At 43.4% G+C, this 23,958-nt stretch overlaps 1 protein-coding gene across 6 annotated transcripts in view; it reads right to left on the bottom strand.

The window, feature by feature from the left end:
• Positions 1-23,182, bottom strand: part of ATXN7L1 (ataxin 7 like 1) — a 115,152-nt gene extending 91,970 nt beyond the window's left edge. For 2 of the 6 annotated variants that reach the window (XM_035549407.2, XM_035549408.2), the window contains exons 1-2: positions 22,880-23,182; positions 22,312-22,380 (exon numbers count right to left, since the gene is read on the bottom strand). In XM_035549407.2, the coding sequence (XP_035405300.1) occupies positions 22,312-22,380; positions 22,880-22,994 (184 nt within the window). In that variant the 5' untranslated portion in view covers positions 22,995-23,182. Of the gene's footprint in view, positions 1-15,107; positions 15,210-22,311; positions 22,381-22,879 lie in introns of those variants that run through there. The other 4 variants (XM_050708377.1, XM_035549411.2, XM_035549409.2 and 1 more) reach the window with 3 other exon arrangements.
• Between the last annotated feature and the right edge of the window lie 776 nt (positions 23,183-23,958).

Here is a 23,958-nt window from a genome sequence, read left to right on the forward strand (position 1 = left end):
CGCTGGCAGCAGCTGGGTGAGATTGATGTGGTCCGTGGCTTTAATGAAGGGTAAATGAATATAATGTCAGACAGGACCATTATTCTAACCAGAACAGGCTGTGAAATTCTTTCTGTTAAGGAGGCAAAATGCCTGAGAACAGAAGAAGCGCAGTATGCACTAACGCCCTACTCAGCACAGTGCAAGGAAAGGCCAGATGCATCTGTGGTGTGCTTATTTGGAGTATCACTCAGAGCCTCAGGTCACCAATGTACACCTTCATTCTGAGTCTCCCCTTTGACAGAGATGTGGGTGTTTTGCTGAACTCGGTATGTGAATGGCATGAGACACCGCTTGAGAATGTAAGATCCCTCCTAATGAAGCTCCTGCAAATGATCTAACTATTCTGTGATTAAATACTGTCCTGTTTCTGAAATTATTGCAAACAGTCTTCCTAACAACTAAGATCTGGAAAGGATATTCTGTAGTTATCAGAGCAGAAACGTTCAATAGGGCATTTATTTTTTTCAGGCGTTCACGATAGAAAAGTCTCTGCCTAAGGAAATCTCTTGAAGCCAGAATACGTTGCCTTTCACAATGGCAAAATACAAAGCATCTTCAAAGCTTCTGTCATGGGCAGAAGAATCCTAAACCAGCTTTGTACCTCAAAGTGCATTTGTTATTTTAAGTCTCCAAGTTCAAGTGGAGTACATCATTTGAAACATAAACAGAGTCAAACGGCCACATTTTAAAACTTGTCTTTCATTTAATTGTGAGCATTAAAGAACCGAGAATCTTTGTAAGTTTATAAAACCGAACTCTTTATTTTGATTAAAACAACATGTTTCTGCAATGAAAAAAGCCACTAAGAGCTGTAAAAATCACTAACTATGTGGAAGCAAATACTCTGAAGTAAGTTACCAGGATGCATAATTGCTGCATGACTATACAATAAAGTCGAGGCAGTCTGGAGACTTTGACTATAAATTTCCTTGCTGATTTAATGAATTTCTTTAATGTCTAAACTAATAACTTTATCACTCATTTCCTACATTTGCAATACTTGTTTGAAGAATACTTGCAACATCACTTCAACTATTAAAAATCCTGTACTATTACTCCATTTTCTCATCGCAGTTTGACCTTATCTCAGTTTTACATTAGTGAGTAACAACAACAAAAAATGTTTCTTCTGGCTAAATAATCCTAAACTCATCATAAACACAGATAAGAACTTGCTAATCACAATTCTGTTTCTTTATCCCTTAAGTGGCAGCAGTTGTCATTTCATGCACCAACTGAATTTTATGGGTAACACTATCAAAGTCATCAGCTACTAAATTCAACTACAATACACTCACAATTTCAACAGAAAACATGGGCATAACTAAGATCCATCCTCAGATTCAAAATCTTGGCTTCTAACTGTGCATACATAAGGTGAGAGGATCTACTTCCATCTAAGAGTTATATTTTACAGCAAGGAGTGTGTTGCAACCACCTACCAGCTACAGTTCAGAAGCTAGCCAGTTGGCCCATATTATATTCAAAATTAATTTATTTTGGTTCAGCATCAACAGGGCAGCTACCAGAAATTAACTGATGACATCTCCCCTTTTCAAAGAAAAAGGAAAATAGAGATTAATTGTGAAAAAGAAATCATAATCCCTTAAAAATCACCAGTAATCATTCACGCCCAGTTAATTATCAAACGTGCCCCGATTCTTGCTGAAATAACGTACTTGTAGCTAGCTTCGAATCACTGTTTACATTCCAAGATAATTCACAAGCACTTTACAACTGCATGTTTCAATAACCTTACAAGGACTTTTATTCCTCTGTGGAAAGAGAGTATTACAAAATGTCAAACTTGTTGCAAAACTGTTGATGCAATTGTGAATAAAATAATCCCTGAAATTCCACCGAAAGAAGACACATCACACAAAAAATAATTAAAGCATTACTCCCAAATGAATACTTCTTCGCAAAAAGTATTCTTAAAATTTATATAAATAATACAGGACTATTTTTTCCAGCTCTGTCATCAGCTGTTATTTCGCAGGCTGGAACTATATTTCACTTTATTGAAGTTACAGAATAAAATGCACAGAGGCCTAAACTTTATTTTAATGACTGGATTTTTGTATCATCATCGTGACATGTCTACAAGGATATGGAGATCTCCTCAGTGACATATGTCGATTTGTCCACATGACTCTCAAATACATGCAGAAGACTTCTAGATTTCAAAACCCCCACACATAAATGAGAAAGAAACGCCATCATTATCAAAACAGTCAAAAATCTGAACTTTTAAAGGCTCCTGGACGCATGAGGTGACCAGGATCACGCACGGTGGGAGCTATCCTGCTGTTCATGAAAACTTTGCCCCCTGTTTGGTCTGGCAGAGTGCTGAGCACACATTCCAAGGGAACTGTAAGCCAGCGGTAGCCCAGACACCCTCAAAACTTGGGACACTCTAAGCAAACAGAAACTTAATCATTTACCACGCTTCTCGATTCCTTCAAACAGATTCTGACAACTTGCAGGCTCCTGGAGGATTCCCGCCAGGCGTACCTGAAGCACTTGCACATCCAGCAAATTGGGCGAGAGGGCAAGCTAGCAGCCAGGACACATTCCCAGCAGCTTCAGAAGATTTGCTCCCAAAACATAAAGTCTCCCCCTCCTCCTCTTCCCTACCCTCCTCCAGGTAATTTCCTCTACCTCGAGCCCTCTGTCCCCTTTCACCTGTCCAAACCTCTCTGATTAAAAGCAATGCTATGGCAGAAAACGGTGGGAGAAACTCAAAACCAAGTCAAAGAAGGCATCCCATACAACACTAGGTTCCTTGCTGCAAAATGGCTCCCTCAATCAACCAATTCCATAGGAGTGCTCCGGGACAGTTTGTTATTTATTCTCGTTACGAGAGCAAACTGATACTCCCCGAAGTGAAGCAAAGCCTCCTTCAGGCTACTGAGCACCGTGACATCAAACTGCTACTCTGCCATCTGCTTGGAGCTAGAAGGAAACTGAGGAAAAAAAAAAAAAAACACCACACGATTTTAAAGCATCTGAGGCTTCAATACACAGGTTAGACACCTACAGTAGAGTGCAGCCCATATTCCTGTATAAATAATACAATCCAAAGTACAGTTTGCCAGTGTTGCCTGGATTTTGCTAAGTACCTAGCTGTGTTGGACTGCAAGTACAGCACAAACACAACACAAAGCGTAACGATTCTGAAGACAAAACCTCTTCCATAAGATGTCCCACTTTCTAGAAAGATTCAGAAAAGAAGTTTTTCTCTCTCCTTAAACAAAAGAAGAGTTAGAACTTAACTCTCCAGCAGCAGATGGTGTAAAGCTGTGGCTGGCCTCAGCCCCCAGGTCCCCCATCCCACCTTCCACTACCTTGCCCTCCATGAAAGCATCAGCAGCTACTCAAAGCGAGGCAAAGTGGGATGTAGGCTCCGTGCAGATACAGCTACCTATGCCGGGTAAAGAACAGGATATAGATCTATTGCGAATGTCATTGAAAACGTGCTACATGCTGCAATTACCAGCAGCAATTCTTATTTTTTTTCCCCTTCACTCCACTCCCATACAATCTCCCAGTGAAGGCACAGCCAAAACACTCCAGCGACAGAACTGGAGATTTCTTTTACATGTTTGGAGCAAGTCATTTGGCCTCTCTCTGTTTCTGTTCCTCCATCTGTGAAGTGTCGCAGAAAGCTTGAGAGGCTTAATTTATTAACAGGCTGCCAAGTGCTTTAGACAAGTGTGTTACTAAAGCATTAAAATTGTGTTCATTGGTTCTGAAAGGGTAAAGCGCTAGTCAAATCAAAATAAAAACAACAATATCCTTCAAGGAAGGCTACACTATTTGAATGCAGAAGTGTCATGTTTGTCTTATTTGCCTTTATAGGAAAAAACACCTCCAGACTTTAAGTGTTTTATTACAGCAGGACATCCTGAACCCTCCTTTCTCTCCATTTACTGTTACACTCTTGGAGGAGGTGATAAGCAGGGAAAAACAAAACAGTAATGCCAAATGAAAGTGACACATGCCCAGTCAGACTCACTGCCTCCAGGCCACAGGGGAAAGACCTCTGCACAGGGAGACCCATCAGCAATCCCTAATTGACAGCAAATGTCAACTACAGGTTGGCTGAGCGTGGCAGAAAAGAGCCTGGATGCTAATACAGACAAGGGCAAGCTGCTCCCAACACCTGCAAACAATAGACTAGATACTGGTAGCAAACAATACTCAAGAGCTAGACTTCTTTCAAAGCAGTATCCACGTAAAAGTTTTATACCTATACAAAACCAGCCTTAAGTCATTTGCCCTTTAAAAAAAAAAGTTGCGTTAGCTTCAGTATTAGAATCACAGATTCATAGAATCATTAAGGTTGGAAAAGCCCTCCAAGATCACCTGGTCCAACCACCCCCCTGCCACCAATGTCACCCACTAAACCCTGTCCCTAAGCACCACGTCCAACCTCTCCTTGAACACCCCCAGGGACGGTGATGCCACCAATTCTCAAAGCCACTCCTGGCAAGAGAAACAGCACACCTAAAGTACTGACAATGGACAAGGGTCACTTAAAATACCAGCTATATGGTAGAGACACATATGGACCAAACCCTCATACACTAGTTACACTCAGAGTACATAATATCTACTTTTTATAGCTAGAGCCACCTACTTTAAGCAACAGCTGAAACAAAATAAGAAATCAAAATGAGAGACTGGTAACAACAGTACGTTAATTTCCCAAAATAAGAAATCAAAATGAGAGACTGGTAACAACAGTACGTTAATTTCCTTGCATTTTTTTCAAATTATTAAAACACGATTAGCCCAAAGAGATTAATATGCTCTAACATGTCACAGATGAAAAGCAGCTTTCATTTTGGCAAAAGACCCCCAGTACACACTGTTGAAGTTATAAAACCAGATGAGAGACTGTAACTGATGCCTGAAAAGAATGTCATTTTGTATCACCAGACACTTAAGAAAAATCTCAAAACCCAAAACATGATCGCAGAGAGTTTTCTAAATATATGTATGTAAATGTATATATATTTTTATACACACACACACACACACACATGTGTATTTTTAGGATATCTGTTGCAATCCACCTGTAGGAATTCAGCATGTAGAAACGCTAACGCTGCAGTGCCATCCTTCATCTTGTTCTTGCTAACCTTTCTGTGCACTTCAGATCTTTTCCAGCCTGCAAATGGGTGTTTGCACTATGCTGCTGCTGTGGCTTAACGCTGGTAGGTAGCCGAGCACCACACAGCTGCTCCCTCACTACCCCCCAAGCAGGACAGGGGGAGAAAATGTGATGAAAAAGCTCACGGGCTCTGCGAGGCCAGGCTGGTTTGGCCAGCACACCATTTACAAGATGGCCCGATCTGACTGTCAGGACTGTGCCCTAACCCTCTGCATCCTCAGGCTCCCACAGCAGCACAAGGTGTTTCAGTTCCACGCCATTCAATGCCCACGCCGCAAAACCTACCGTGCCTACAGCATCCTGAAGAATCACTGTACACTGAAAGTAACCTTTTTTTTTTTCTTCCTCACAGGTGTGGCTCTCTCTCAGCAGGTGACTGGCAGTAAGAAATCAGGGTTTCAGTTTAATCAGACGTACAGAGAGCAAAGTGCTCCTCTCCGGGAGCTGGCACCTGACCTATGTGCCATGCCAAGTACGTACTGTTAGCAGAGTTAACGGGCTCCTTCACACAGCTGCCTTTCGGGACAGGAACTCTTCTGGTTCTGGTGTCATCTGTCTCCTGCAGAAGCATATCTTGACATTTTGATAAGGGGAGTGGAGAAGAGAGGAAGGCCTTCTTTGTAATCAACAGACATCAGGTAAAACTCGTGGTTCAAGATGCCCTGACTATTCTAAGCCATCATGAGCTACACGAGGCTCTAAAGCTCACCAGCTTGTTTCTCCTACAGCAAGTACTGCTTTTGGAAGATGACAGTCCAGGTCAATTTAGACTTTGAGACTGCTGTATGACAATCCAGAGCGTGACTAACTATTTTTTTAACCATTTGCCTTGTTCCTGTAGAAGGCAAACGAGAAATAAGAACTTTGGGGCTGTTACCTTCCCCAGCTTGATCAAAAGCGATGAGAAACGCCACCTCACAGGAAGGTGAAGCCTTGTCTTGAGCTTTCTACAATACAATAGTTTCCATACATTTACAGATCTTTATCTGACAGCGACAGTAAGCTAGACCTGCCTAATACATAGCCCATCAAACCACTGCCTTGGCTGGTTACCCTGTGCAGATAAAATAACTGTCTGACTGCTTCCTCCAGCTGCCATGAAGCTGCCCCTACAGCAGGATATCACCCTCCTTCTTGAACTCCTGCTTTCAGATTAGAAATTAAACTTTGTGGTGCTTTATGTCAAAGTGTCACCTTTTGTATTTGCCAGAGTCTCAAATGCAGTTTATCTTAACAGAAGTATGGATTAAACAATGCTGGGAAGGTTAAGCAGACCACGTATCTGCATGAACTTAAGAATGGTTGTAAGCATTCTTCAGAGCAGATCCTGGCTTAATCCAGTGTTTGCGAAACTGGGGACAGAGGGACCTATATGGTGAGGGGATTGCGGTGGTGATATTCCATCCAAACATTCAGGTTAGCTCACTGCACGTGTAAATATTCTCTGTTCCCAACTAAGAGCAGATAGATCAGCCACCTGCCAAGCTACGTCACCCTGTTCCCGGCACCAAAAAGGAACTGAGGAAGAATCACCTTCACTGGAAGTTTAGACCCTCCACCACGGCACTACTACAAGGTAGCTCAGGCCAGGTATGGCCTTGACATTCCTGACCACAAACAGCTGGAGCTCGTGCAGAGAATTCATGTGGCCCTGGAACAGAACGCGCACTGACACGTTTGGAGCAAATCTCATTTTTCAATTCACAAGTTGTTTCCAATTGCAGAAAACAAAACAAACAAAAACCCTCAAAGCCTAAATCTTCTCTGCAGTCCGAAATTCTTTATTTTTTGTTGGATGTGCAGGCCCAGAAATCTAGCAGTTCATACAAAGAAATCCAATATCGAGTAGTTCCTTTTTTAGAGCGTCAATTCATGCGGCCTTATTTTACAGGTTTTTGGAGGTAGCGATACTAGTAAGGGGAGGAGGGAGGAGAATTTATAAACGTGAGTTGTAGCACATTTGCCTTCCGCCTATTTTTGCGTACAATGCTTACAGGAGTTACAGAACCACCGAGGTTGAGGAAACCTCAGCGTGTCTGCACTGCAAGTAGGTTAGGTGCTTCCTTTAAGCCCACATACACAACCTCTCTCATCTAAGTTGAGGAGTACCTTAAATCAGCCCTGCTGTGGATATAACCAAGAGAAGAGGTGACACTCTCAGACTGGCTATCCCCTGATTGTACAGCAAAGAGGGAAACTAAGTGATTTAAATGCTATAGTCCTTCAAAAAATTTCTACTATTTCTTTTGAAAAACCAGGACGCGGAGTTCTCACACAGTTCATTAGAAATTGCAGAGCCTCTTACTTACCATAAAGATTGACCTGCCATGCCCTCATAAATCCATGGGCAAGGGGGCAGCACCAGAAAAAAAAAAAAAGGGTCACAAAAGTTGTTTTCCTCTGCAAACAAAGCAAAGCCAAAGAAGATCTTTGGGCCCAGCTGTCAGTTACATGAACTAGGTTGAGAAGGCACAAAACCTACCTGCAATACTTCTAAGGCAGCTAACAATTATTCCGTAAAAGATTAAGTTATTCTTAGAATTAGCAAATGGAGAGATATTTGTGGGTTTGATTACTGGTAAAATAAAAAGGGAGAATGGAAAGCGTTACTTCCTCTTTTGTCTGTTACTAAGGGACAGTCCCCTCTCACCCACCCTGCCAGCAAGCTGGCTTTTTGCTTTGACCACCTCATCTTTCACATTAACCTTTCTTGTAACAAAAGCAGCATTTAGCATCTATGCAGTTTTACAGTGGGAAGAATTAAGAACAAAAAGCTTGCTTATGATCTGGACTGAATGTCTACATTAAATCTGGCCATAGAAATCCACCACGCTCCTCTAGCTTCACAGCCAAGCTTTTTGGTTTGTTAAAGCATCCTTGCTGGGAAGCACCAGGTCCTTACACAAGGATTTTGTGCAATAGGGAGTCTACTACATCCCTTCATAAGCTGTTCCTGTTTAATTGTATCGTTAGAAAACTGCAACTTACTTCTAGCCTGAACTGATCTAGCTTCAGCTTTGAGCCACGAGAATCCCCTTAATCTTGCTGACAAAGAGCCATCGAACTGACAGATACCTTCGCCCTGTCTAAGTACTTACGGACTTATCAGGTAGCCTCTACCGTCTGTTGATAAACTAAATAGATTGAGCTGCTTAAATCTTCCATTCTAAAGCTGATTATCCAGACCTCAAATTAATGTAGATTTTTTTCTGAACTCCTTCTAGTTTTTTCCAACACCGTTTTGAGCGCGCACATCAGAACTGAGACGTAGTATTCCTGTAAAGCTGGAGAGAAAGTAGTAGTATTCACCTCCCTCCTGCTCTATTTCCCTGTCATGCACTTTCAGCCTTTTTCAAGACTGCTTTGCACAGGAGTATGGTTAAATTTATCAGCCCTCTGGAGTAAACCTTCCTTCTCTACTTATATTCTAGATGAAAGCTCCTTCTAACACAACAAATTCAGAATGGATCATGACCAAATTTGTTGATTTGTTATACAATTTTTTTTTAATCCCAATCGTACAAGCTCTACATCTAATGGAACATATGAATTCAATGCCTACACTTCACAAAGGAAAAGCTGCAGAGCAAAAGATGACGTTGAAATCATGTAATAGTTACCAAATTTAAAGGTACCTCCTTCAACTGCTATTTCCTTCAATCATCTCACCGCTCACCGTCTATTTTGCACCATGGCATACTGATGCTCCCTTGTATATTCACCTCTTGAGGTACTGGGTGGACACAGCAGAATTTATTTTAAGCAAAATCAAGTGGGCACAAAGGAAGGTTGCTTCAGGCTAGAGGCAGTGAAAGGGCAGAGCTGTAGGCTAGCCGTGGAGGATTTACTAATGTAATAAATCATCCCACGTAGTAAAAATTTATTGCCAGCTATAATCTTCAATCGGATTGGTGATCAGCTGGATCACCAGCTAGTTTCCCCTTCTGTCCTGGATAGAAACATAACCCACCTATGGTCACAAAGTAGCTAAGATAATCAAAATAAAAAAAATAAAAAGTAAGATCATATCCTTTCCTGGTATCCACGGCCCTCACTGGCACAGCAGGTGCAGGAAAGAAGATGACACTAGTGACATTTGCACAGGAAAGAAGCAAGCAAACCAGGTTTTGGAGAAGCAACATCAAGTTCTACTTTCAAGTAAGTTTAAAATGAGAGAAAAGCACTAGTATTATACACTATTATTTATGGTGACTGTATACAATACATTAGTATTTACGGTGACTTGCTAAAATACAGTGAAGTACCTTTTTCTTTTTCCCCTGTAACAACAACTGGCCTGTTCTCTTCAGCTTGGCTCAGGTAAGTATTCTTTGGGGGAAAGATTAGCCCCAACACTTTATTTCAAAAGATGGCAGTCTTTGATCACCGCTTAATTTTAACGAGCAAAATTTGGTGCCAATGGGAGTAACTGGGAGAATTATCGGTCGTCAACTTGTTTCTTCTCATGATTTCTTCCCATTCATTCACTCCCTCTCATCGCAGCGATAGGTGTGCTGCAGACACGAATCACATTTCATATCCTTCCTCTAGATATACACACACCATCTTGATTATTACTAAAAGCAGTTTTAACACACGATTCTGAACGCAGGGAAGTCCTTCTCACAACCTCACAGTATTAAAATGAAGAAGCTTCCAAAAGCACATTCTGTGTGTTGTTCTCATAGCACTCTTTGCTTGCACGCAGTACTTCCAAAACCTGCCACGAAAAGCCCACCTTGGAGGGGTTCTCCTGAAACAAATTCAAACTTCTGAGGGCTTTGGTCACAACAGATTCACTCTAAGGATGAAAGTCCATAGCAAGAGTCAAAGCTGCTTAGAATTTTGTATCCCATTTAGCCTCTAATCCCATAGCATGCAAATAAACGGACATAAAAGAGCTAGTGAAGAAGGAGAGTATGAAAGAATGACAAATGCTGGCGTGTACACATTGTGTTTGCTTCTCTTCAGTTTCGGGCTAATATCAAAACTAGGGCAGGTTTCAAGAGAACAGATGAGGCTGAAGCCTAATAAAGAAGGGAATGTTTAAGTATTTAGAGAACAGAGAGCATGTTTAGGAAACTTTTTAAGGAAGAATAAGATTTATCTTTCAGTATGCGTGTCATTTTTGCAGTTCAACAATTACAAATAGTTTCACTTTCCAGCTCCAAGACACTAAGATAATATTAACAAAACATAAAAAGAGGCCCCAAAAAAAAGTTTTTTTTTTTAAATAAACTGCTTTCACTAGAAAACTGTTTTGTACACATCTTTCCTGTATGCTCTACTATCAGTTTTGATGCCTCCTTCCTCCACATCAACTAATCATTCTCTACCTCCTTCAAACTCCTCCTTAAAATAGCTGTCAGCATGTCATTTTTCAACATTCACAGACAGACTTTTGTCTTCACAACACACACTGCTCATAGCTTTGCTGAAGTACGTTTGAAGGTCTCTAAAATATAGACCACCTCTTATCATTTTAGAGCTACCACTTTCATGCGTTCTCTACCATTTAAATATATGTTATACACCTCTTCAGAGTTTTTTTTCAAATATATACTTACTAAAATGGCATTTAAAAAAACAAACAAACAAACAAACAAACAAAGAAGCCCCACATTCAGAATAAACTGCCAGGAAAGCAAGAAAGCTTTACCATAGCTTTGTTTAGTCAAAAAACTTGGAAAACAGTAGTAGTGACAGGTATCTTGAAAGTTGGAAAAAATAATAAAAGCTGCAAAACAAAACTTGCAGCATCCCCTCCGTTCAGAGATGCAGTCAAGAAGACTTTTTTTTTCTGATGAACAAGAAACCCCAAAATACGTAAAGCTGCATTACACCTTTCAGAGCCTGAATACCTACAAAGCTGGGTAACATGCACACCCAATGTGCTGTAGGTTTTGATATTAGCTGGAGAAAACTTACACCAAGCACAGAATGTACAAAAAGTCTATAAAAAAAATACAGCTACATGCAGCTCACCATAGTTCCAAGAGCTTAAACACCTTTTCTCCACTTTCTCCTTATGTTTTTGAATTGCCATGCTTAGTACACTTGCTCAGGATTCTCTAAGTCTTCTAGAAAGCCAAAAAACAAAACGAAAACATGAAACACAGGACACAACTGTGGACTTAAGAGACCTTGAAGAGAAAATCTGAAGACTTTTTACAAACATTAATTCACTCTCAATAACTGGGAGACGTTTATGAACTAGTGGGATGACTGAACGCTGACAATAGGCAGGGAGACAGGCAGAAAGCTGCTTGGGAAAGAAAGGTAAGGTAATGAATAAAACCTTCCAAGCCAAGAGATCAACTCAGTCATCCTCTGTGTGCGAGCAGACAACTCTTTCTCCTTGCATTCTTCTCTTACTGTTTCGTTCCTTACACAGATGTTTAGATGTACTGAAGAAGTGTGAAAACCTGAGATTAATTTAGGCACTGAGTAGCCTGTATCAGGAACAGCCATTCCCATGTAACACCTCTAAAATCACTAAGTCCTGCTTCCTCTGAAGAAAAAAAAAAGTGCTGTATCAAAACATGCCTGTCTGTAGTAGGTAGACAGCACCAAGCTCACTCTGCCATGCAAGACAAGCAAAAGTTCGTGTTTACCAGAGCTCTGAGGCTACACCCTGCACATTATGGCTTATTAGCCTGGGCCCAGTCCATGAAAATGTAATCGTATGGCCTTGCCTTAGCTCTCAGAGCAGGAAGCACAAGTTAGTATCAGTAAGTGAGGGCTCATGTAGGCATACATCTGCTCCTGATGCACTGTGAAGAACAGAACCACTGAGCTAGCAAAGCAAAGCACTTTGATCTCCAGCACGGGATGTGTTAGATAAAACCAGTGAACAAAGCACAGGAGCCTTCTACTGCCAAAGCCATGGTCTACACAATCATCGCTCTCCTTGGAGAAAGGTGAGAGCCTCTTGATTGCTCTTCTTCTTCTTCAAGGCTTTGAACCTTCTCAAAGGCACGTTATGGATTCAAACGTGGGGCAGGCAGGGAGGGCGAACTGCCAGCAGTCCTCTCTCCAGTCATCTCCAAAATAATCTTTCATCTGGGAACCTGACCCAAAGGCTGACCCAGCATATTCGGAGTGGCATCAATTTACTCTCTCAGCACCGCCTGTTATTGCCAGCCCATTATTCCCGATACCCAGCACTCCGCCCTCTTTCACACTTACTACATATTTTTGCCATTTTTGTTTCTAGCTTTGATGGTTTTTTTTTGCTTCTCCTTGTTATGACTAGGTCTGACTCCACGGATCCTGAACCCATGCTCATTTTAATGATATTCTCATTTTAAATACCATTTCCGCTGCTATATCCTTGCCTGTCCTAGAATTTGCAGTGGAAAAGGAAACCAGTCTGGAAACAAGGTTACTGCACTTTTTTCCCCTCTCTCTCTTTCCCTGCTGCTTATTAAGCCATGCCATTCCTCCAGTTGAGCTGAACCCACACCTGCAACTTCAGCCTTTTTTCCTCCTACTTTTGACTCACTCCTCGAGCCTCTTCTCGTGTCCATTTCTTTCTCCACAGTAGAACACAAAAATTCATTCCATGAAAAAGCCAGAAAAAAAGAACAACACAGAATATCTGTCCAAATCCTCTTATCACCCCATTCCTCACATCTCCTTTCCTGTTTTTACTCTCAACTTCTTTCTCCTCTGGCTCTGACAGCCAACCAGTATTTCCCCCGTTTGGAAGCCTACCTTTGATCTCTCGTTTCTCTTAACTACACTGCTTCTCTTTCTATCCTTCTTTCACCTTTAAACTCATTATGAGCTGTTTAACGACAAATTACACTTGCAATTTGTCTCCAGCCCCAGCCTGAACTCTCTTCAGGTGTCCCTTGCAATCCAAAGCAACTACTTTCATTCAAATGTCTAAAAACCTCTTAGTATTGCAACGTCACCAAATCTATCCTCCATAACCCTCGTGTGTCTTTCATAAAAAAATATATTTCTCCTTTTGAAGCATTTTCCTTTTCTGATTTCCCTGATTGTCCTCTCCTGCTTCCCTTCCTCCCTGTATCAACTCTTTCACAGGTCACTGAAAGCCTCCTTTTCGCAACTTCACCTTCTGTTCGGGCTCCATTGAGCTACAACTTTTGCCCTTCCCTTCTGTCTGGGAATCCCCTGAATCACACACTCAGCTCCTTCGGACAAAGGTCTCAAACAGAGTAGATTTATGTCTAAACCAAAATCTCAGCCTATCTTTCTGACACCTCTCGTCACCGAGTAGCTGTCAGCCTCAGCTCCGTACGGCTAGAAGAGAACTTAGATTTCACCTCTCCCACCCTCTTGTCTCCACTTTCTTTCTTGATCGCTGTGGACAGCAGCAGCATCTCGCCCATCATTCAGATATGAAATACTTTGTCATCTTTGACAATGACTTTTCTCCCGATCCATTTACTCAGGCTACTTCTGTATCTAAATGATTCTTCCTGTCTTGTATCCTTAGGACAGTCTTCGCTCAAGATCTCCAGAGCTAAAGGTCTGTCCTTTGTCTCACAGTAGTCACTAACATTTTTTGTCACAACAAACACTATCCTGCTTATTCACCTTGTTTCAAAAGTTATTTTTTCTATTTTGCCAAAATGAGCTCTCATTACTCTCTCTACATCCTTCTGTGCACAAGCCTCTATTTCAACTTTAAGCACTGGAAACAACTCAGCTTTGCTGTTCAGGTTCCTCCGTTTTAGCTAAGCTATACTGTCTACATTCTACTTGCTCTCACATCATTTGCTCACCTTTCTAGATGGTTCGTGATGTCAGTATTATTTACTGAGCTTCTAACAACCAGTCCGTATTTGCATTCAGGCCAGCTTCCACCCTTGAGTAAGGACACCTTCTAAGCACTTGCAGCACTACTTCACTGCTCTCTGAACATCACCTGAAAGCTTTTCTTGCACCATTTTAAGAAAACCATGCTACTAGCATACAAAGTCTACCATCTATCATGCTGAGCAACTGTGCTTTTTTGCTGGTCAACATTAAAACTCCTGCTTTGTCATGCATTTAAAAAAAAAAGTTCTCTGTGGCACAATGATTTCACAACACACACACACGTGCACACACCCCCTGTGCCCATACCCTGCACAGCAGTGTCTAGTCCTTGGTGGGGCTCCTACACATTCGGATCCTGCAAAAAACAACACTCCCTTCCTAATGAGAGCAGTAACAGATGAATTACTTGCATTCGTCCAGCTCACTGTCCTCCAGCTGACTCCACTATCAGCCCCAAACAAACAAGTTTTGGCTCTGTCAATGCTTGCTGTTGGTGGCGTGGCTCCAACAAACTTTTCTGATCTAAATCATCAGTAGCATCCTATCTGTAAGGGGCATAACTAAGAGCAGCTTAAAAAATTGCTGGAGGGGTTAACTATCACCTGGTAACCGACCTGATCTGCACAAGCGGCCAGCCTAAAGGTGGCCTCTCCTAAAGGAGAGAATACCCAGGGATTGAAGGACGAACGCACGTGACGATTTACACTTCTGTAAATCCCCACTTCCTCCATTCTGACCATTTCAACCCACAAGAACGACAAGCTAAAGCCACCTTCTGCTACCACAGGGGCGTTTCAGTCCATCCTGTTTTGTCTTGGTAGACAAGATTCAAGAAACTTGTCAACAACTATTGCTTCCATGATGTTAGCGCTGTCCAATCCAAATAAAACTTCAAAATCCCAGAGTCTCTGCCCCTCCTGTGTCTAGCCCCACAGTAGAAGGAAGAGGAAGAATGACTGGACAGAAAACATCAAAGACTGTGTATTAGGAAAATATATATATACATATAAACAAAAGAAAGAAAAGAGCACAGCAAAGATCCCCTCACAGACTCAAACCCCACAAACGCTTGTCCTTTGCCAGTCATTCTTACATCTCGATGTTTCTTCACCAGACATTCTTCTCCCTCTTCTGCTGAACACCTGCTCCAAGCGAACGGAAAGGGAAGCAAGCCTAAACCCCTTGTGTGCTGTACGCGGCTCTGTCACAATACAACTGCTTCCGTTTTACAGACGATTCAGGAGGAGCCTGGGGACTACGCGAAACTGCACTAGAAATAAATCGGTACCAGCAGCCGTACAGAACCTAGAACTTCTGCCTTGGAGTTCTTTGCTCCTTCTGGCTGACACTCCTTGGGATCTGGAAAACCACATCTTTTCTTCCCCAGACACCACACAATTTATACATACACGCTCACCAACACCAACAATCAGTAAGACCAAACAATTCTAAAGTCTTATTGCTGTCAAGAATGCAAGGAGGAAGATATGTTGGGCTGTATTATTAATATAACGTGGTGAAACATGAAAGGAAATTGCTGAACAATAATTGTGGCATTTCACAAGTAAGGAAGACATCTCTATTTCTCTTTAGCATAAGACCACAAGCAATCAGAAAGCTCACTTCAACAACATCAGTGGCTTTCATGCATAACTTCTAATAAGCCACACAACAAGTTACGACACAACCAATCCCTTAAAATCATCAACAATCAATCTCAGAGAGTGGACAGAGAAAAAAAAATGAGAGAAATGACGCATGCACTAGCTGGTTTTCCTCTGCCCCATATCTGTCTTAAGTAACTGCAGGATTCCATCTTCAGTCTGAGTCAGCTCAGACAGATGCACAGCACTGTGATAGAAATTGGATCACGTTACTCACACAGGGTCTCTCTCTCACCCAGAAAGAGAACCATCAAAGACTTCTCGCTACAGACTTGCTGAGAGATCTGTCAAACACCCTTACTCTTTCACTACAGCATTAGCCACAGGTCTTTTGGCATGTGAATTACTAGCTTCACCTGGCACCCTGCACCACAAACTCCTGAATCAGCTTCTTCAAGGACAAGCCAAAGAGATTCTCCACCAAGCTGCACTTGGAAGACAAGAGACATTCAGTAACCTGACATTAATCCATACCCAACAGGAACTGACAATCTTTTTTGTTAGTTACTCCAAAATTACTCTTAATAACAAGTTGTCATGGCACTCGTATAACCTTATGGTGGAGTTAACTCTAAGAAATACTCATATCTATACACTGCTTTTGCTGCAAGTGATCTTTCCTAGTGATGCACGTAGTGTTAGACATCTGAATTTTCCCTAGAACCACCAGAAATTTAAGCTTTCTGCCAACAGATTTAATGGATCACTCTAGCGATCCATAACTTAAACAAAATGTATTTTAACCATGTTTCCTATAGGATTTTCCACTGTTCCCATCTCATATACCTCAGCCCTGGCTAAATGGCCAACATTTTTTGCCACAAAGGTAAAACGGAAGCTGATAATGCCCTAGTTTTTAGTTACCTAGGAACAGAAGGCCCATTTCTTGGAAATCACTCAATTTCTCAGTGGCAACTTGTGTAGTCCTTCTTTAAGCATGGAAACCTGTATTTCATCTATAAACTCTAATCCACATGCAGAGGCAGATCAACAAGGAAGCACACGTGTTTCCGTATCTCAATCAGAATTAGATACACGTTATTTCACTTTCAGCCTTGACAACAGGACTTGGGGTACACTGTCATAGACATGTCATTTCCCTCAGATAAGTTACAACAAGTAGAAGGAATGTCAGAGCCAGATCTCTAGCGGCAGTGCTGTCAGTGGACAGAAAGCCACACGTGCTTTCCTCACTGGCATTCAAAAGACATGCTTCAAACTAAAGGAGGACTAAGCTCTTTGGAATAACTCGTGCAGAAATACTGCGAGAACACCTGAACATAAGATATGCTCCACCTAAAAAAACAGAGCTTTTGAAGAAGTCATTTACAGAACATCAGTTTTAGATCCATATTCAAAAACCTCACAATCCCGATTCAAACCATAGAATGTCTGACCAGAGAGCACTCCCATTACTCTGCTTTTGTTACCCAGAGCGTGGGTTGATGAACTAGAGGACATAGACTCTAGCCTCACAGTTGCACAGTTGTTTTCTGAAAGCTGACCTACAATCCTTGCTAAATTTCTGGGCACAATCATACACAAGGTTTCATTCTTCCTCCACCACCGGTCCTTAAGACGCGTTATCTGAGGCCACAACCAGGAGCCACTCCGCTCCCCTTGCTATCCACGGAAAAATAGATGGAGTCAGGTATCGCATCTGATCAGGAATACCAGAGCCCAAATGATTCAAACCCACTGCCATTTCTCATCCTGAAGAAAACCCCCATTGGGACCTTTGCTCTTTACTCTTATTCTCAGCATAAAGATAAGAACGGTGAGGAAAAGTTTCTCTTTAGGACAGACATGTTTTTGTATCCTGCAAATTCTCAGGCTGTTCACTCACCAAGCTCTACCTGAATATTACATCTGCTTAAGAACCAGTACCTCCGGAAGACCTTATTAGCCTACAGGGAAGAGAAAGAAAATTTTACAGTATCCACCCCTCTCTTTCGCCCACTACAAAACCAAAACCAAACAAAAGGAACCCAAATCACCAACTAAGGTAAGGTGACCTAAATCCACTGACCTCTTCACCTCTTCCTTTTGGGGCACGCCATTACCATTTTCTTTCCCTCTCAGCCCTTCCCAACATTCCCCCCCACCACAAAAAGGTGAAAGATGAAGGCAACTAAAAAAAAAATTACGGTTTATTCTTAAGTTTTTCTTTGATATGTTTTTAAAGGAGACAGACATCACCATCCACAAACCACTAGCAAACAAAAAATTAAAGAAATCAGATCAACTCCCTATGCTTACATTAACCAGCTGTTTGCCTTCTCTTCTTTCACAATCTCCTCATAAATAATTTTAGTTCTCTTCCTTGTTTTTCATACAGAACAATGCTGTATGCTACATCTTTCTTTTCCTCCCCTATAGAAGTGTTCCCTATCGTCTCCCATCCTCCTTAACTTCTTATTTCTCCATGAGGAACGATAAAATCATCAAGATACTTTTTGAAGAAAAAAAATACTGAAAGCAGAGCTAATCAGCATCCTTTTAATTTTGTTCTGATGTTACCAGGGCATTTAACAAAAAACTTTCCATCAGATATTTACGTGGGAAGTCAAAACAGGAAAAATACTGGAAACAATCATCCAATAGATAAAAACCCTCTAGTTTGCACGTACAATCTTCAAGTAAAATGGTCACATTTGGGGCTGCACAACTATCGTACAGAAAATCTCAAATTTTAAAGCAACATCAGAAAAACAGAACAGAGTATTTTATGTAACATCCTTAATGCTAAACAATAATGAAACAGTCTGGTTACTGACAAGATTATCTAAGACAAAACACACACATCATCAGACTGAAACCTCAATAATGCAAACCCACTGAACTGAGGAACTGAAGTTGACTACGACACCAAGTACCCAGATTTAGATCTAAATCCCACAGGTCATATTTAACCCTGCTGTAGTTAGGAAAGATACGCAGGATATCTTTTGCTCCTTAACAGCCCGTGTCTGCCTAGAAATACTCCCAGCACTTAATCCCTGCGCATTTGCTAAACTGATTTTATATACAAATAAACAAGAGTTCCGTAGGTAAGAAAAACCACACATTCTTCTATTTTCTTAAATGTTGTATAGAGTCAACCATATGCCTCCAAAATTCATCTAAAATCAGTTGCAGGTTATTACTGGCAATAAAATGCCACAGTATCTATTCCAAGCATGCAGTTATGGTGACTTTTCACAGGACACAAATTGTCAAATAAATATAGACTCGTTTTGTTATGCACGCTATCAATAAGAAAATCTTCAATTCTTCGAATATGCCATTCAACTTTTTAAAATTCAATATAAATTCCAAATGCTTCTCCTATTCTGATAACCCCTCTTCTAGCTAAGCTGGTTGGTTGGTAGTGATTTCTCAGATAAGTTACACAATACTGTTTCAGCTTCCTGATTAGATAAGCAGATAAAGTTGTTTTTTTTTTTTCCTGGCACACACATTTATGCATAAAATTTTTCATTTTCTGTGAACACTTGCAACTTCGTAATCCCCTCTCCACAAATCTACGTGCCAGTAAAAGTCAACCATGGACAAACTGCATCACTAAAGGAAAACAAAGTAAGTATTAGCATGCAAAAAGCAATTCTGTCTACAAAACTGAACAAACGTTCAGGAAATTTCTCTCCCTCTGTGCTGCCTATATACACATACTGTAGAATAAAAGAAAGCAGCAAGCAATCTTTCTATGGCATTACTCCTTCCCTACAGATGGGGCACAGGGTGCACACGGCCTCAGGCATCTCTTGAGTTACAGAAAGGAACAGCACAGCCAGACTGCGACCCCTTGGCCCAGGGATGTGCTAAGAGGCACCCACCACACTGTCAGGCGGGTTTGGGATCCCATTTCCCTGCTGCCACCGGAGAACACCATCTCCTGAGTCCCACCTGGGCTGCCAGGAGGAGTAAGAGCAGCTTGTCACTCTAAACACACGTAGGACGCGACCAGAAAGGAGGCAGCAACACAGGGATGAAGCTGGATGGAAGCACTTTTTGACACCTGGTTCTACCAAAGCCAAACGAGCCCCCTCGTCATAATACGAGGAGACCACGGCCTTCCCCACACCATCCTTCCTATGAACAGCTTCACTCATCCAAACGCGCCCCTTGCCTAGCTGCTTATAAGAGAAAGGCCAGGCAAATCTGGTCGTATTGATCAAAGCTGACAAAACCCAGACAAATATTACAAGAAGCAAGTGACAAGATCAGATTTTCCACTGTCTTTACTGAACAGGGCTGTAATTTTTAATACTCACAGTCCTGCCCATCTGTAACAGCAGCTACCTTATGCACATAAAGCCTGATTTCTGTAAGACACCGCTTACAATCCCCGGCACTGCAAATGGCATAAGAATCCCTACACAATTACCTAAGACCGCGAAGCAAAAATGAGTTGGGTTTGGTATTAAGACCTACCACAACCCCAATCCTTGTCTATTAACAAAGCAAATAAAAAGAGTCAACATCTCACGCAACAGATGTGTGCAAGATCCGAATAAGAGCACAAGCGTCTCTGCAAGTATGTCAGCAATGTTTTCTGTAAACCAATCCAACCCTTCAAATTTTTCCCCACCTTTACTCTTAAGGATAGCAAGGCTCAAGGAAGATTTACAGTGGGCGTTCAGACACACGGGTGGGTGTGGTGAAAGCACCTGTATTAACAGACTGCTTAAGTGAATACAGTAGAAATATTTCGACACACGCTAATTTATTCAAACTTTGTGGAAGTTCTTTCTAAGTGATCCCAAGCAAGTTACCACTTGGAAACAAAACAATTCCTAAAGCTTTTTGTTTTCTAAATACGACAGTCATTTTTGTTTGTTTCTCGTTTTTCTTTTAAACTGTACTGCAATGCAAGCACTATAAAAGCTAATAAGCAGTTCACACCTGTCACAATCAATGGCAGTAACGACATTACGCTTTGTTTGGAAATAATTTTTCTGGAGAGCACGTTTAAATAGATCTCCCTTGATGGAGTCTCTAAACTCCCCAAAAACAAACAAGGAGAGACTACAGCTCACAGCCTATACTGATTCGTTCTAGGAAACGATTTGCATATTAGGTATGACTAAGGAGTAGTGATGCTCTTCAATCTTTATGTCTCAAATAACTTCACAATGAGAATTTGTGCTCAAGGACTTCTAGGCACAAAATATTTACCCTCAACAAATTACTCTCCTTATGAAGGCCAAGCTCTAGTAGCAAGATTTTTGTTCAATTGCTTTTGAATCAAGTGTATGTTTAATGCTACGGACAGACTCACAGACTGGTGGAGCCTTGAGTGTTTACCTATAAATAAACTACGTTAGAAGCCAGTTCTGTCTCTAACTTATTTTTGGGCTGCAAAATAGAGTTCAGGCATGTAAGAGTCAAGACGGGAACACAACCAAGCTTGACGTCTCTATGGAGGTCTTTCAAAGTGAAGGTTTTATGCTACGTTTAATATATTTTTATTTAACATGCGCTCCACTCCAATCTTGTAGTTTATCACACAAATTTATGTTACTGATTAATTCACTGTTTTTTCAAGATCTCGTTTATAAGACATAATATTTGAGCTGCCAAGATGCTCAAAATTAAACACGCCTGTAATGACAACAATAATATGATGAGAAGCTTAACATCATTTCAGAATATGTATTATGACATTACAGGTAATAGTGGGATTTCTCTCAGCACCCATAAGTCACAGAGAAGTTTCACTATGATGGGATCACTTGTTATGAACTGATTTCACAACAAGTATTACTCGCTATGGGAAGGTTAGAAGTGCATAACACTGTCCTTAGCAGAACAGAAACAAATAGAAAGCTACATGACAATATGTCCCAAACCATTTCACTAGCTGCATTAGGTGTTACTCCAGTACCGTGTTGAGGACACACATCACAAACAAAATGTGTCAAATGGGTTTGCCTACGCTCACCAGTGAAGTTTCTCCTTCAGCAACTGACAGAACTATGTCAAGTATGGCATATTAGCAAATACCATTAGCCTGGAATTTGCCTGTTCGTATTTATGGTACCAGAAAACCTCATGACCCAAATGACCTTTTATATTTGTTTTTGCATAATACACATGACTTAGCCTGGCATAAGGTAGTATTAGATGTTGGCCGCTTCAGTTGACTGTAAATCACACTCGGCAGTGAGAATGAAAGAATAAAACGCGATTTAACCTAAAGTGAATGAACTCACTGATCGCGAGAGACTATTTCAATGAATAAAAATGTTTTTTGCGAGAGCCAGTGATGACAATATAAGGCTTAAAGTTGATGCCCAGGTTTATACGCTCATCTTCAGAGAGATGCAAGTGGATCGTTGCGCCAAGAAGGGCCAGAGTCCTCGAAAAAAATCCAATATGGCCACTGACGTGTGGTTGCCTTTTGACTTAAAATCGCCTTATCTCTTAGCACGCCTGCCAGCCGCATGCATACACCTGTCACGTTCGCACTTGGAGAGAAGTTGACACGGTGACAGTCACCTGCGTGCACCCAGCCCCGAAACGTCCAGGGCAGAGCGCTCCGCGTGCCACCAGCCTGCCCTGCCAAGGCCAAACCACAGCCACCGAGAGCCGACAGACAGGTAGAGAGGTGTGCCAGCACTATCCACTTACCTTCTTTATTAAGCCTCATAACCTCCCTGCTCTTTCCACCCTCCTTTCCAGCCTCTTCTAGCTCTACACCTGCAGAAGAGAAGCAGAGTCAGGCAGGCCCGAGGTGTGCAGTTATTGTTCGGCGGGGGGTAGGCGGCGGCGAAAGAGGGGGGGGGGGGGGGGGCGAGGATCTTGCGGGGCGATTCTCCCCGCACCGCCACCGCCACGGGGGCACCCGCCCCCCCCCTCAGGGCATCCTCCTCCCCTTTTATCTCCCCCCATAAAATTCCCGGGGGGGGAGGGGGGAGTTAAGCGGCAGGGCACGGAGCACGCCAGCGCCTCCCGCACACATGGCACCGGGGGCTCGGCGCGTCAGCTGAGCGCCCGGGGGGGCGGCACCTCCCGCAGCACGGCCCGGCCCGGCCCGGGAGGCGAGGAGGAGGAGGAGGAGGAAGGAGGAGGAAGGAAAGGGAGGGGGGGGGGGGTGTCGGCCCTGCCGGCCCCCTCCCCCGGCCCCCCCGGCCCCTGCCCCGCCGCCGGGGGAGGGGAGCGGCGTGCGCGGAGCCGCGGGGCCGGTCCCTGCCCTTACTGTGCGGGGGGGCGGCGCCGTGAGCGTGCGGGGGGGCGGCCTCCCGCACCCAGGCGGCCCAGGGCTGGCCCAGGAACGCCTCGGGACTGGGCACGGGCCGCTCCAGGGCCGCCATGGCGCCGCGCCTGCTCCTGCCCTCCTTGTTGCTTTTCCCGTTTCCTTCGGCGGCGGCGGCGGCGGCGGCGAGCGAACGAGCGAGACACGGGATTCGAGAACGCCGCACGTCATCCTCGGGACGTTCCGCCGCCCACACGGGGGTAGTGTCAGCCCCTGCTCCCTATCAGATCGGGCTCCCCGCCGCACAGCGCGCATGCCCGCGGCCCCCCCCGCGCCTGCGCTCCGCTCCCCGCAGCCGCCGCCACCGCCGCCGGGGCCCTGCCGCCGGCCCCCGCTTCGCCCCGCAGTAAGTCCCCGGGACGCGATTTCGGGAGCCCGGCCCCCCCCCCCCTCCCCCCCTCCACACACAGACCCCGGGGTGTCGGGGTCGGCGTCCTCCTGCTGCGCCGCCGCGGCTCGCCGCTCGCCACAGCCATTTTGTTGTCCGAGCGGCGTGCGGAGGAAGAGGGGGTCCGCGGCGAGCCCCGACATAACGGCGGGGGGCTTCACCTCACGGCGAGCCGCCTGCGGACGGACGGGGTTTGCGCTCAGTGCTGGGGCTGCGGCACTTCGGTGTCGCTGCTTCGTTGAGGTAAGGGCAGCAAACACCGTGAAAACTCTCTAACTCGGTGTATCTCGCTCAGGTAAGGAGTTACGGCATAAACCTATTGCCCATAAAGCCACACACGCACACTGGTGAAGCACCTGGCTGCATGCAGGCAGCCCCACGACTCCACACACGGCGTCCTTTATTCAGCTGCTCGGTGCCGAAGAGCCAAGCCTCCAGCTCAGCAGACGCCTCTCAGGATGGTGGTGTGGCCTTCCAGGGGTCCCTTCCCCGTCCTGCCTCTCCTCCCAGCCACTCCTTCAAGGCCCTTTGTCACCACACACTTTTTGCTGCCCCAACCCCCTGTGGGACACTGCATGCAATTAATTTAGGCTAAAAAATAAAATAACACCTAGGGCCAGCCTAAGGGTTGGAG

The sequence above is a fragment of the Cygnus atratus genome, chromosome 1 (assembly GCF_013377495.2).
Source record: "Cygnus atratus isolate AKBS03 ecotype Queensland, Australia chromosome 1, CAtr_DNAZoo_HiC_assembly, whole genome shotgun sequence".
Lineage (NCBI taxonomy): Eukaryota > Metazoa > Chordata > Aves > Anseriformes > Anatidae > Cygnus > Cygnus atratus.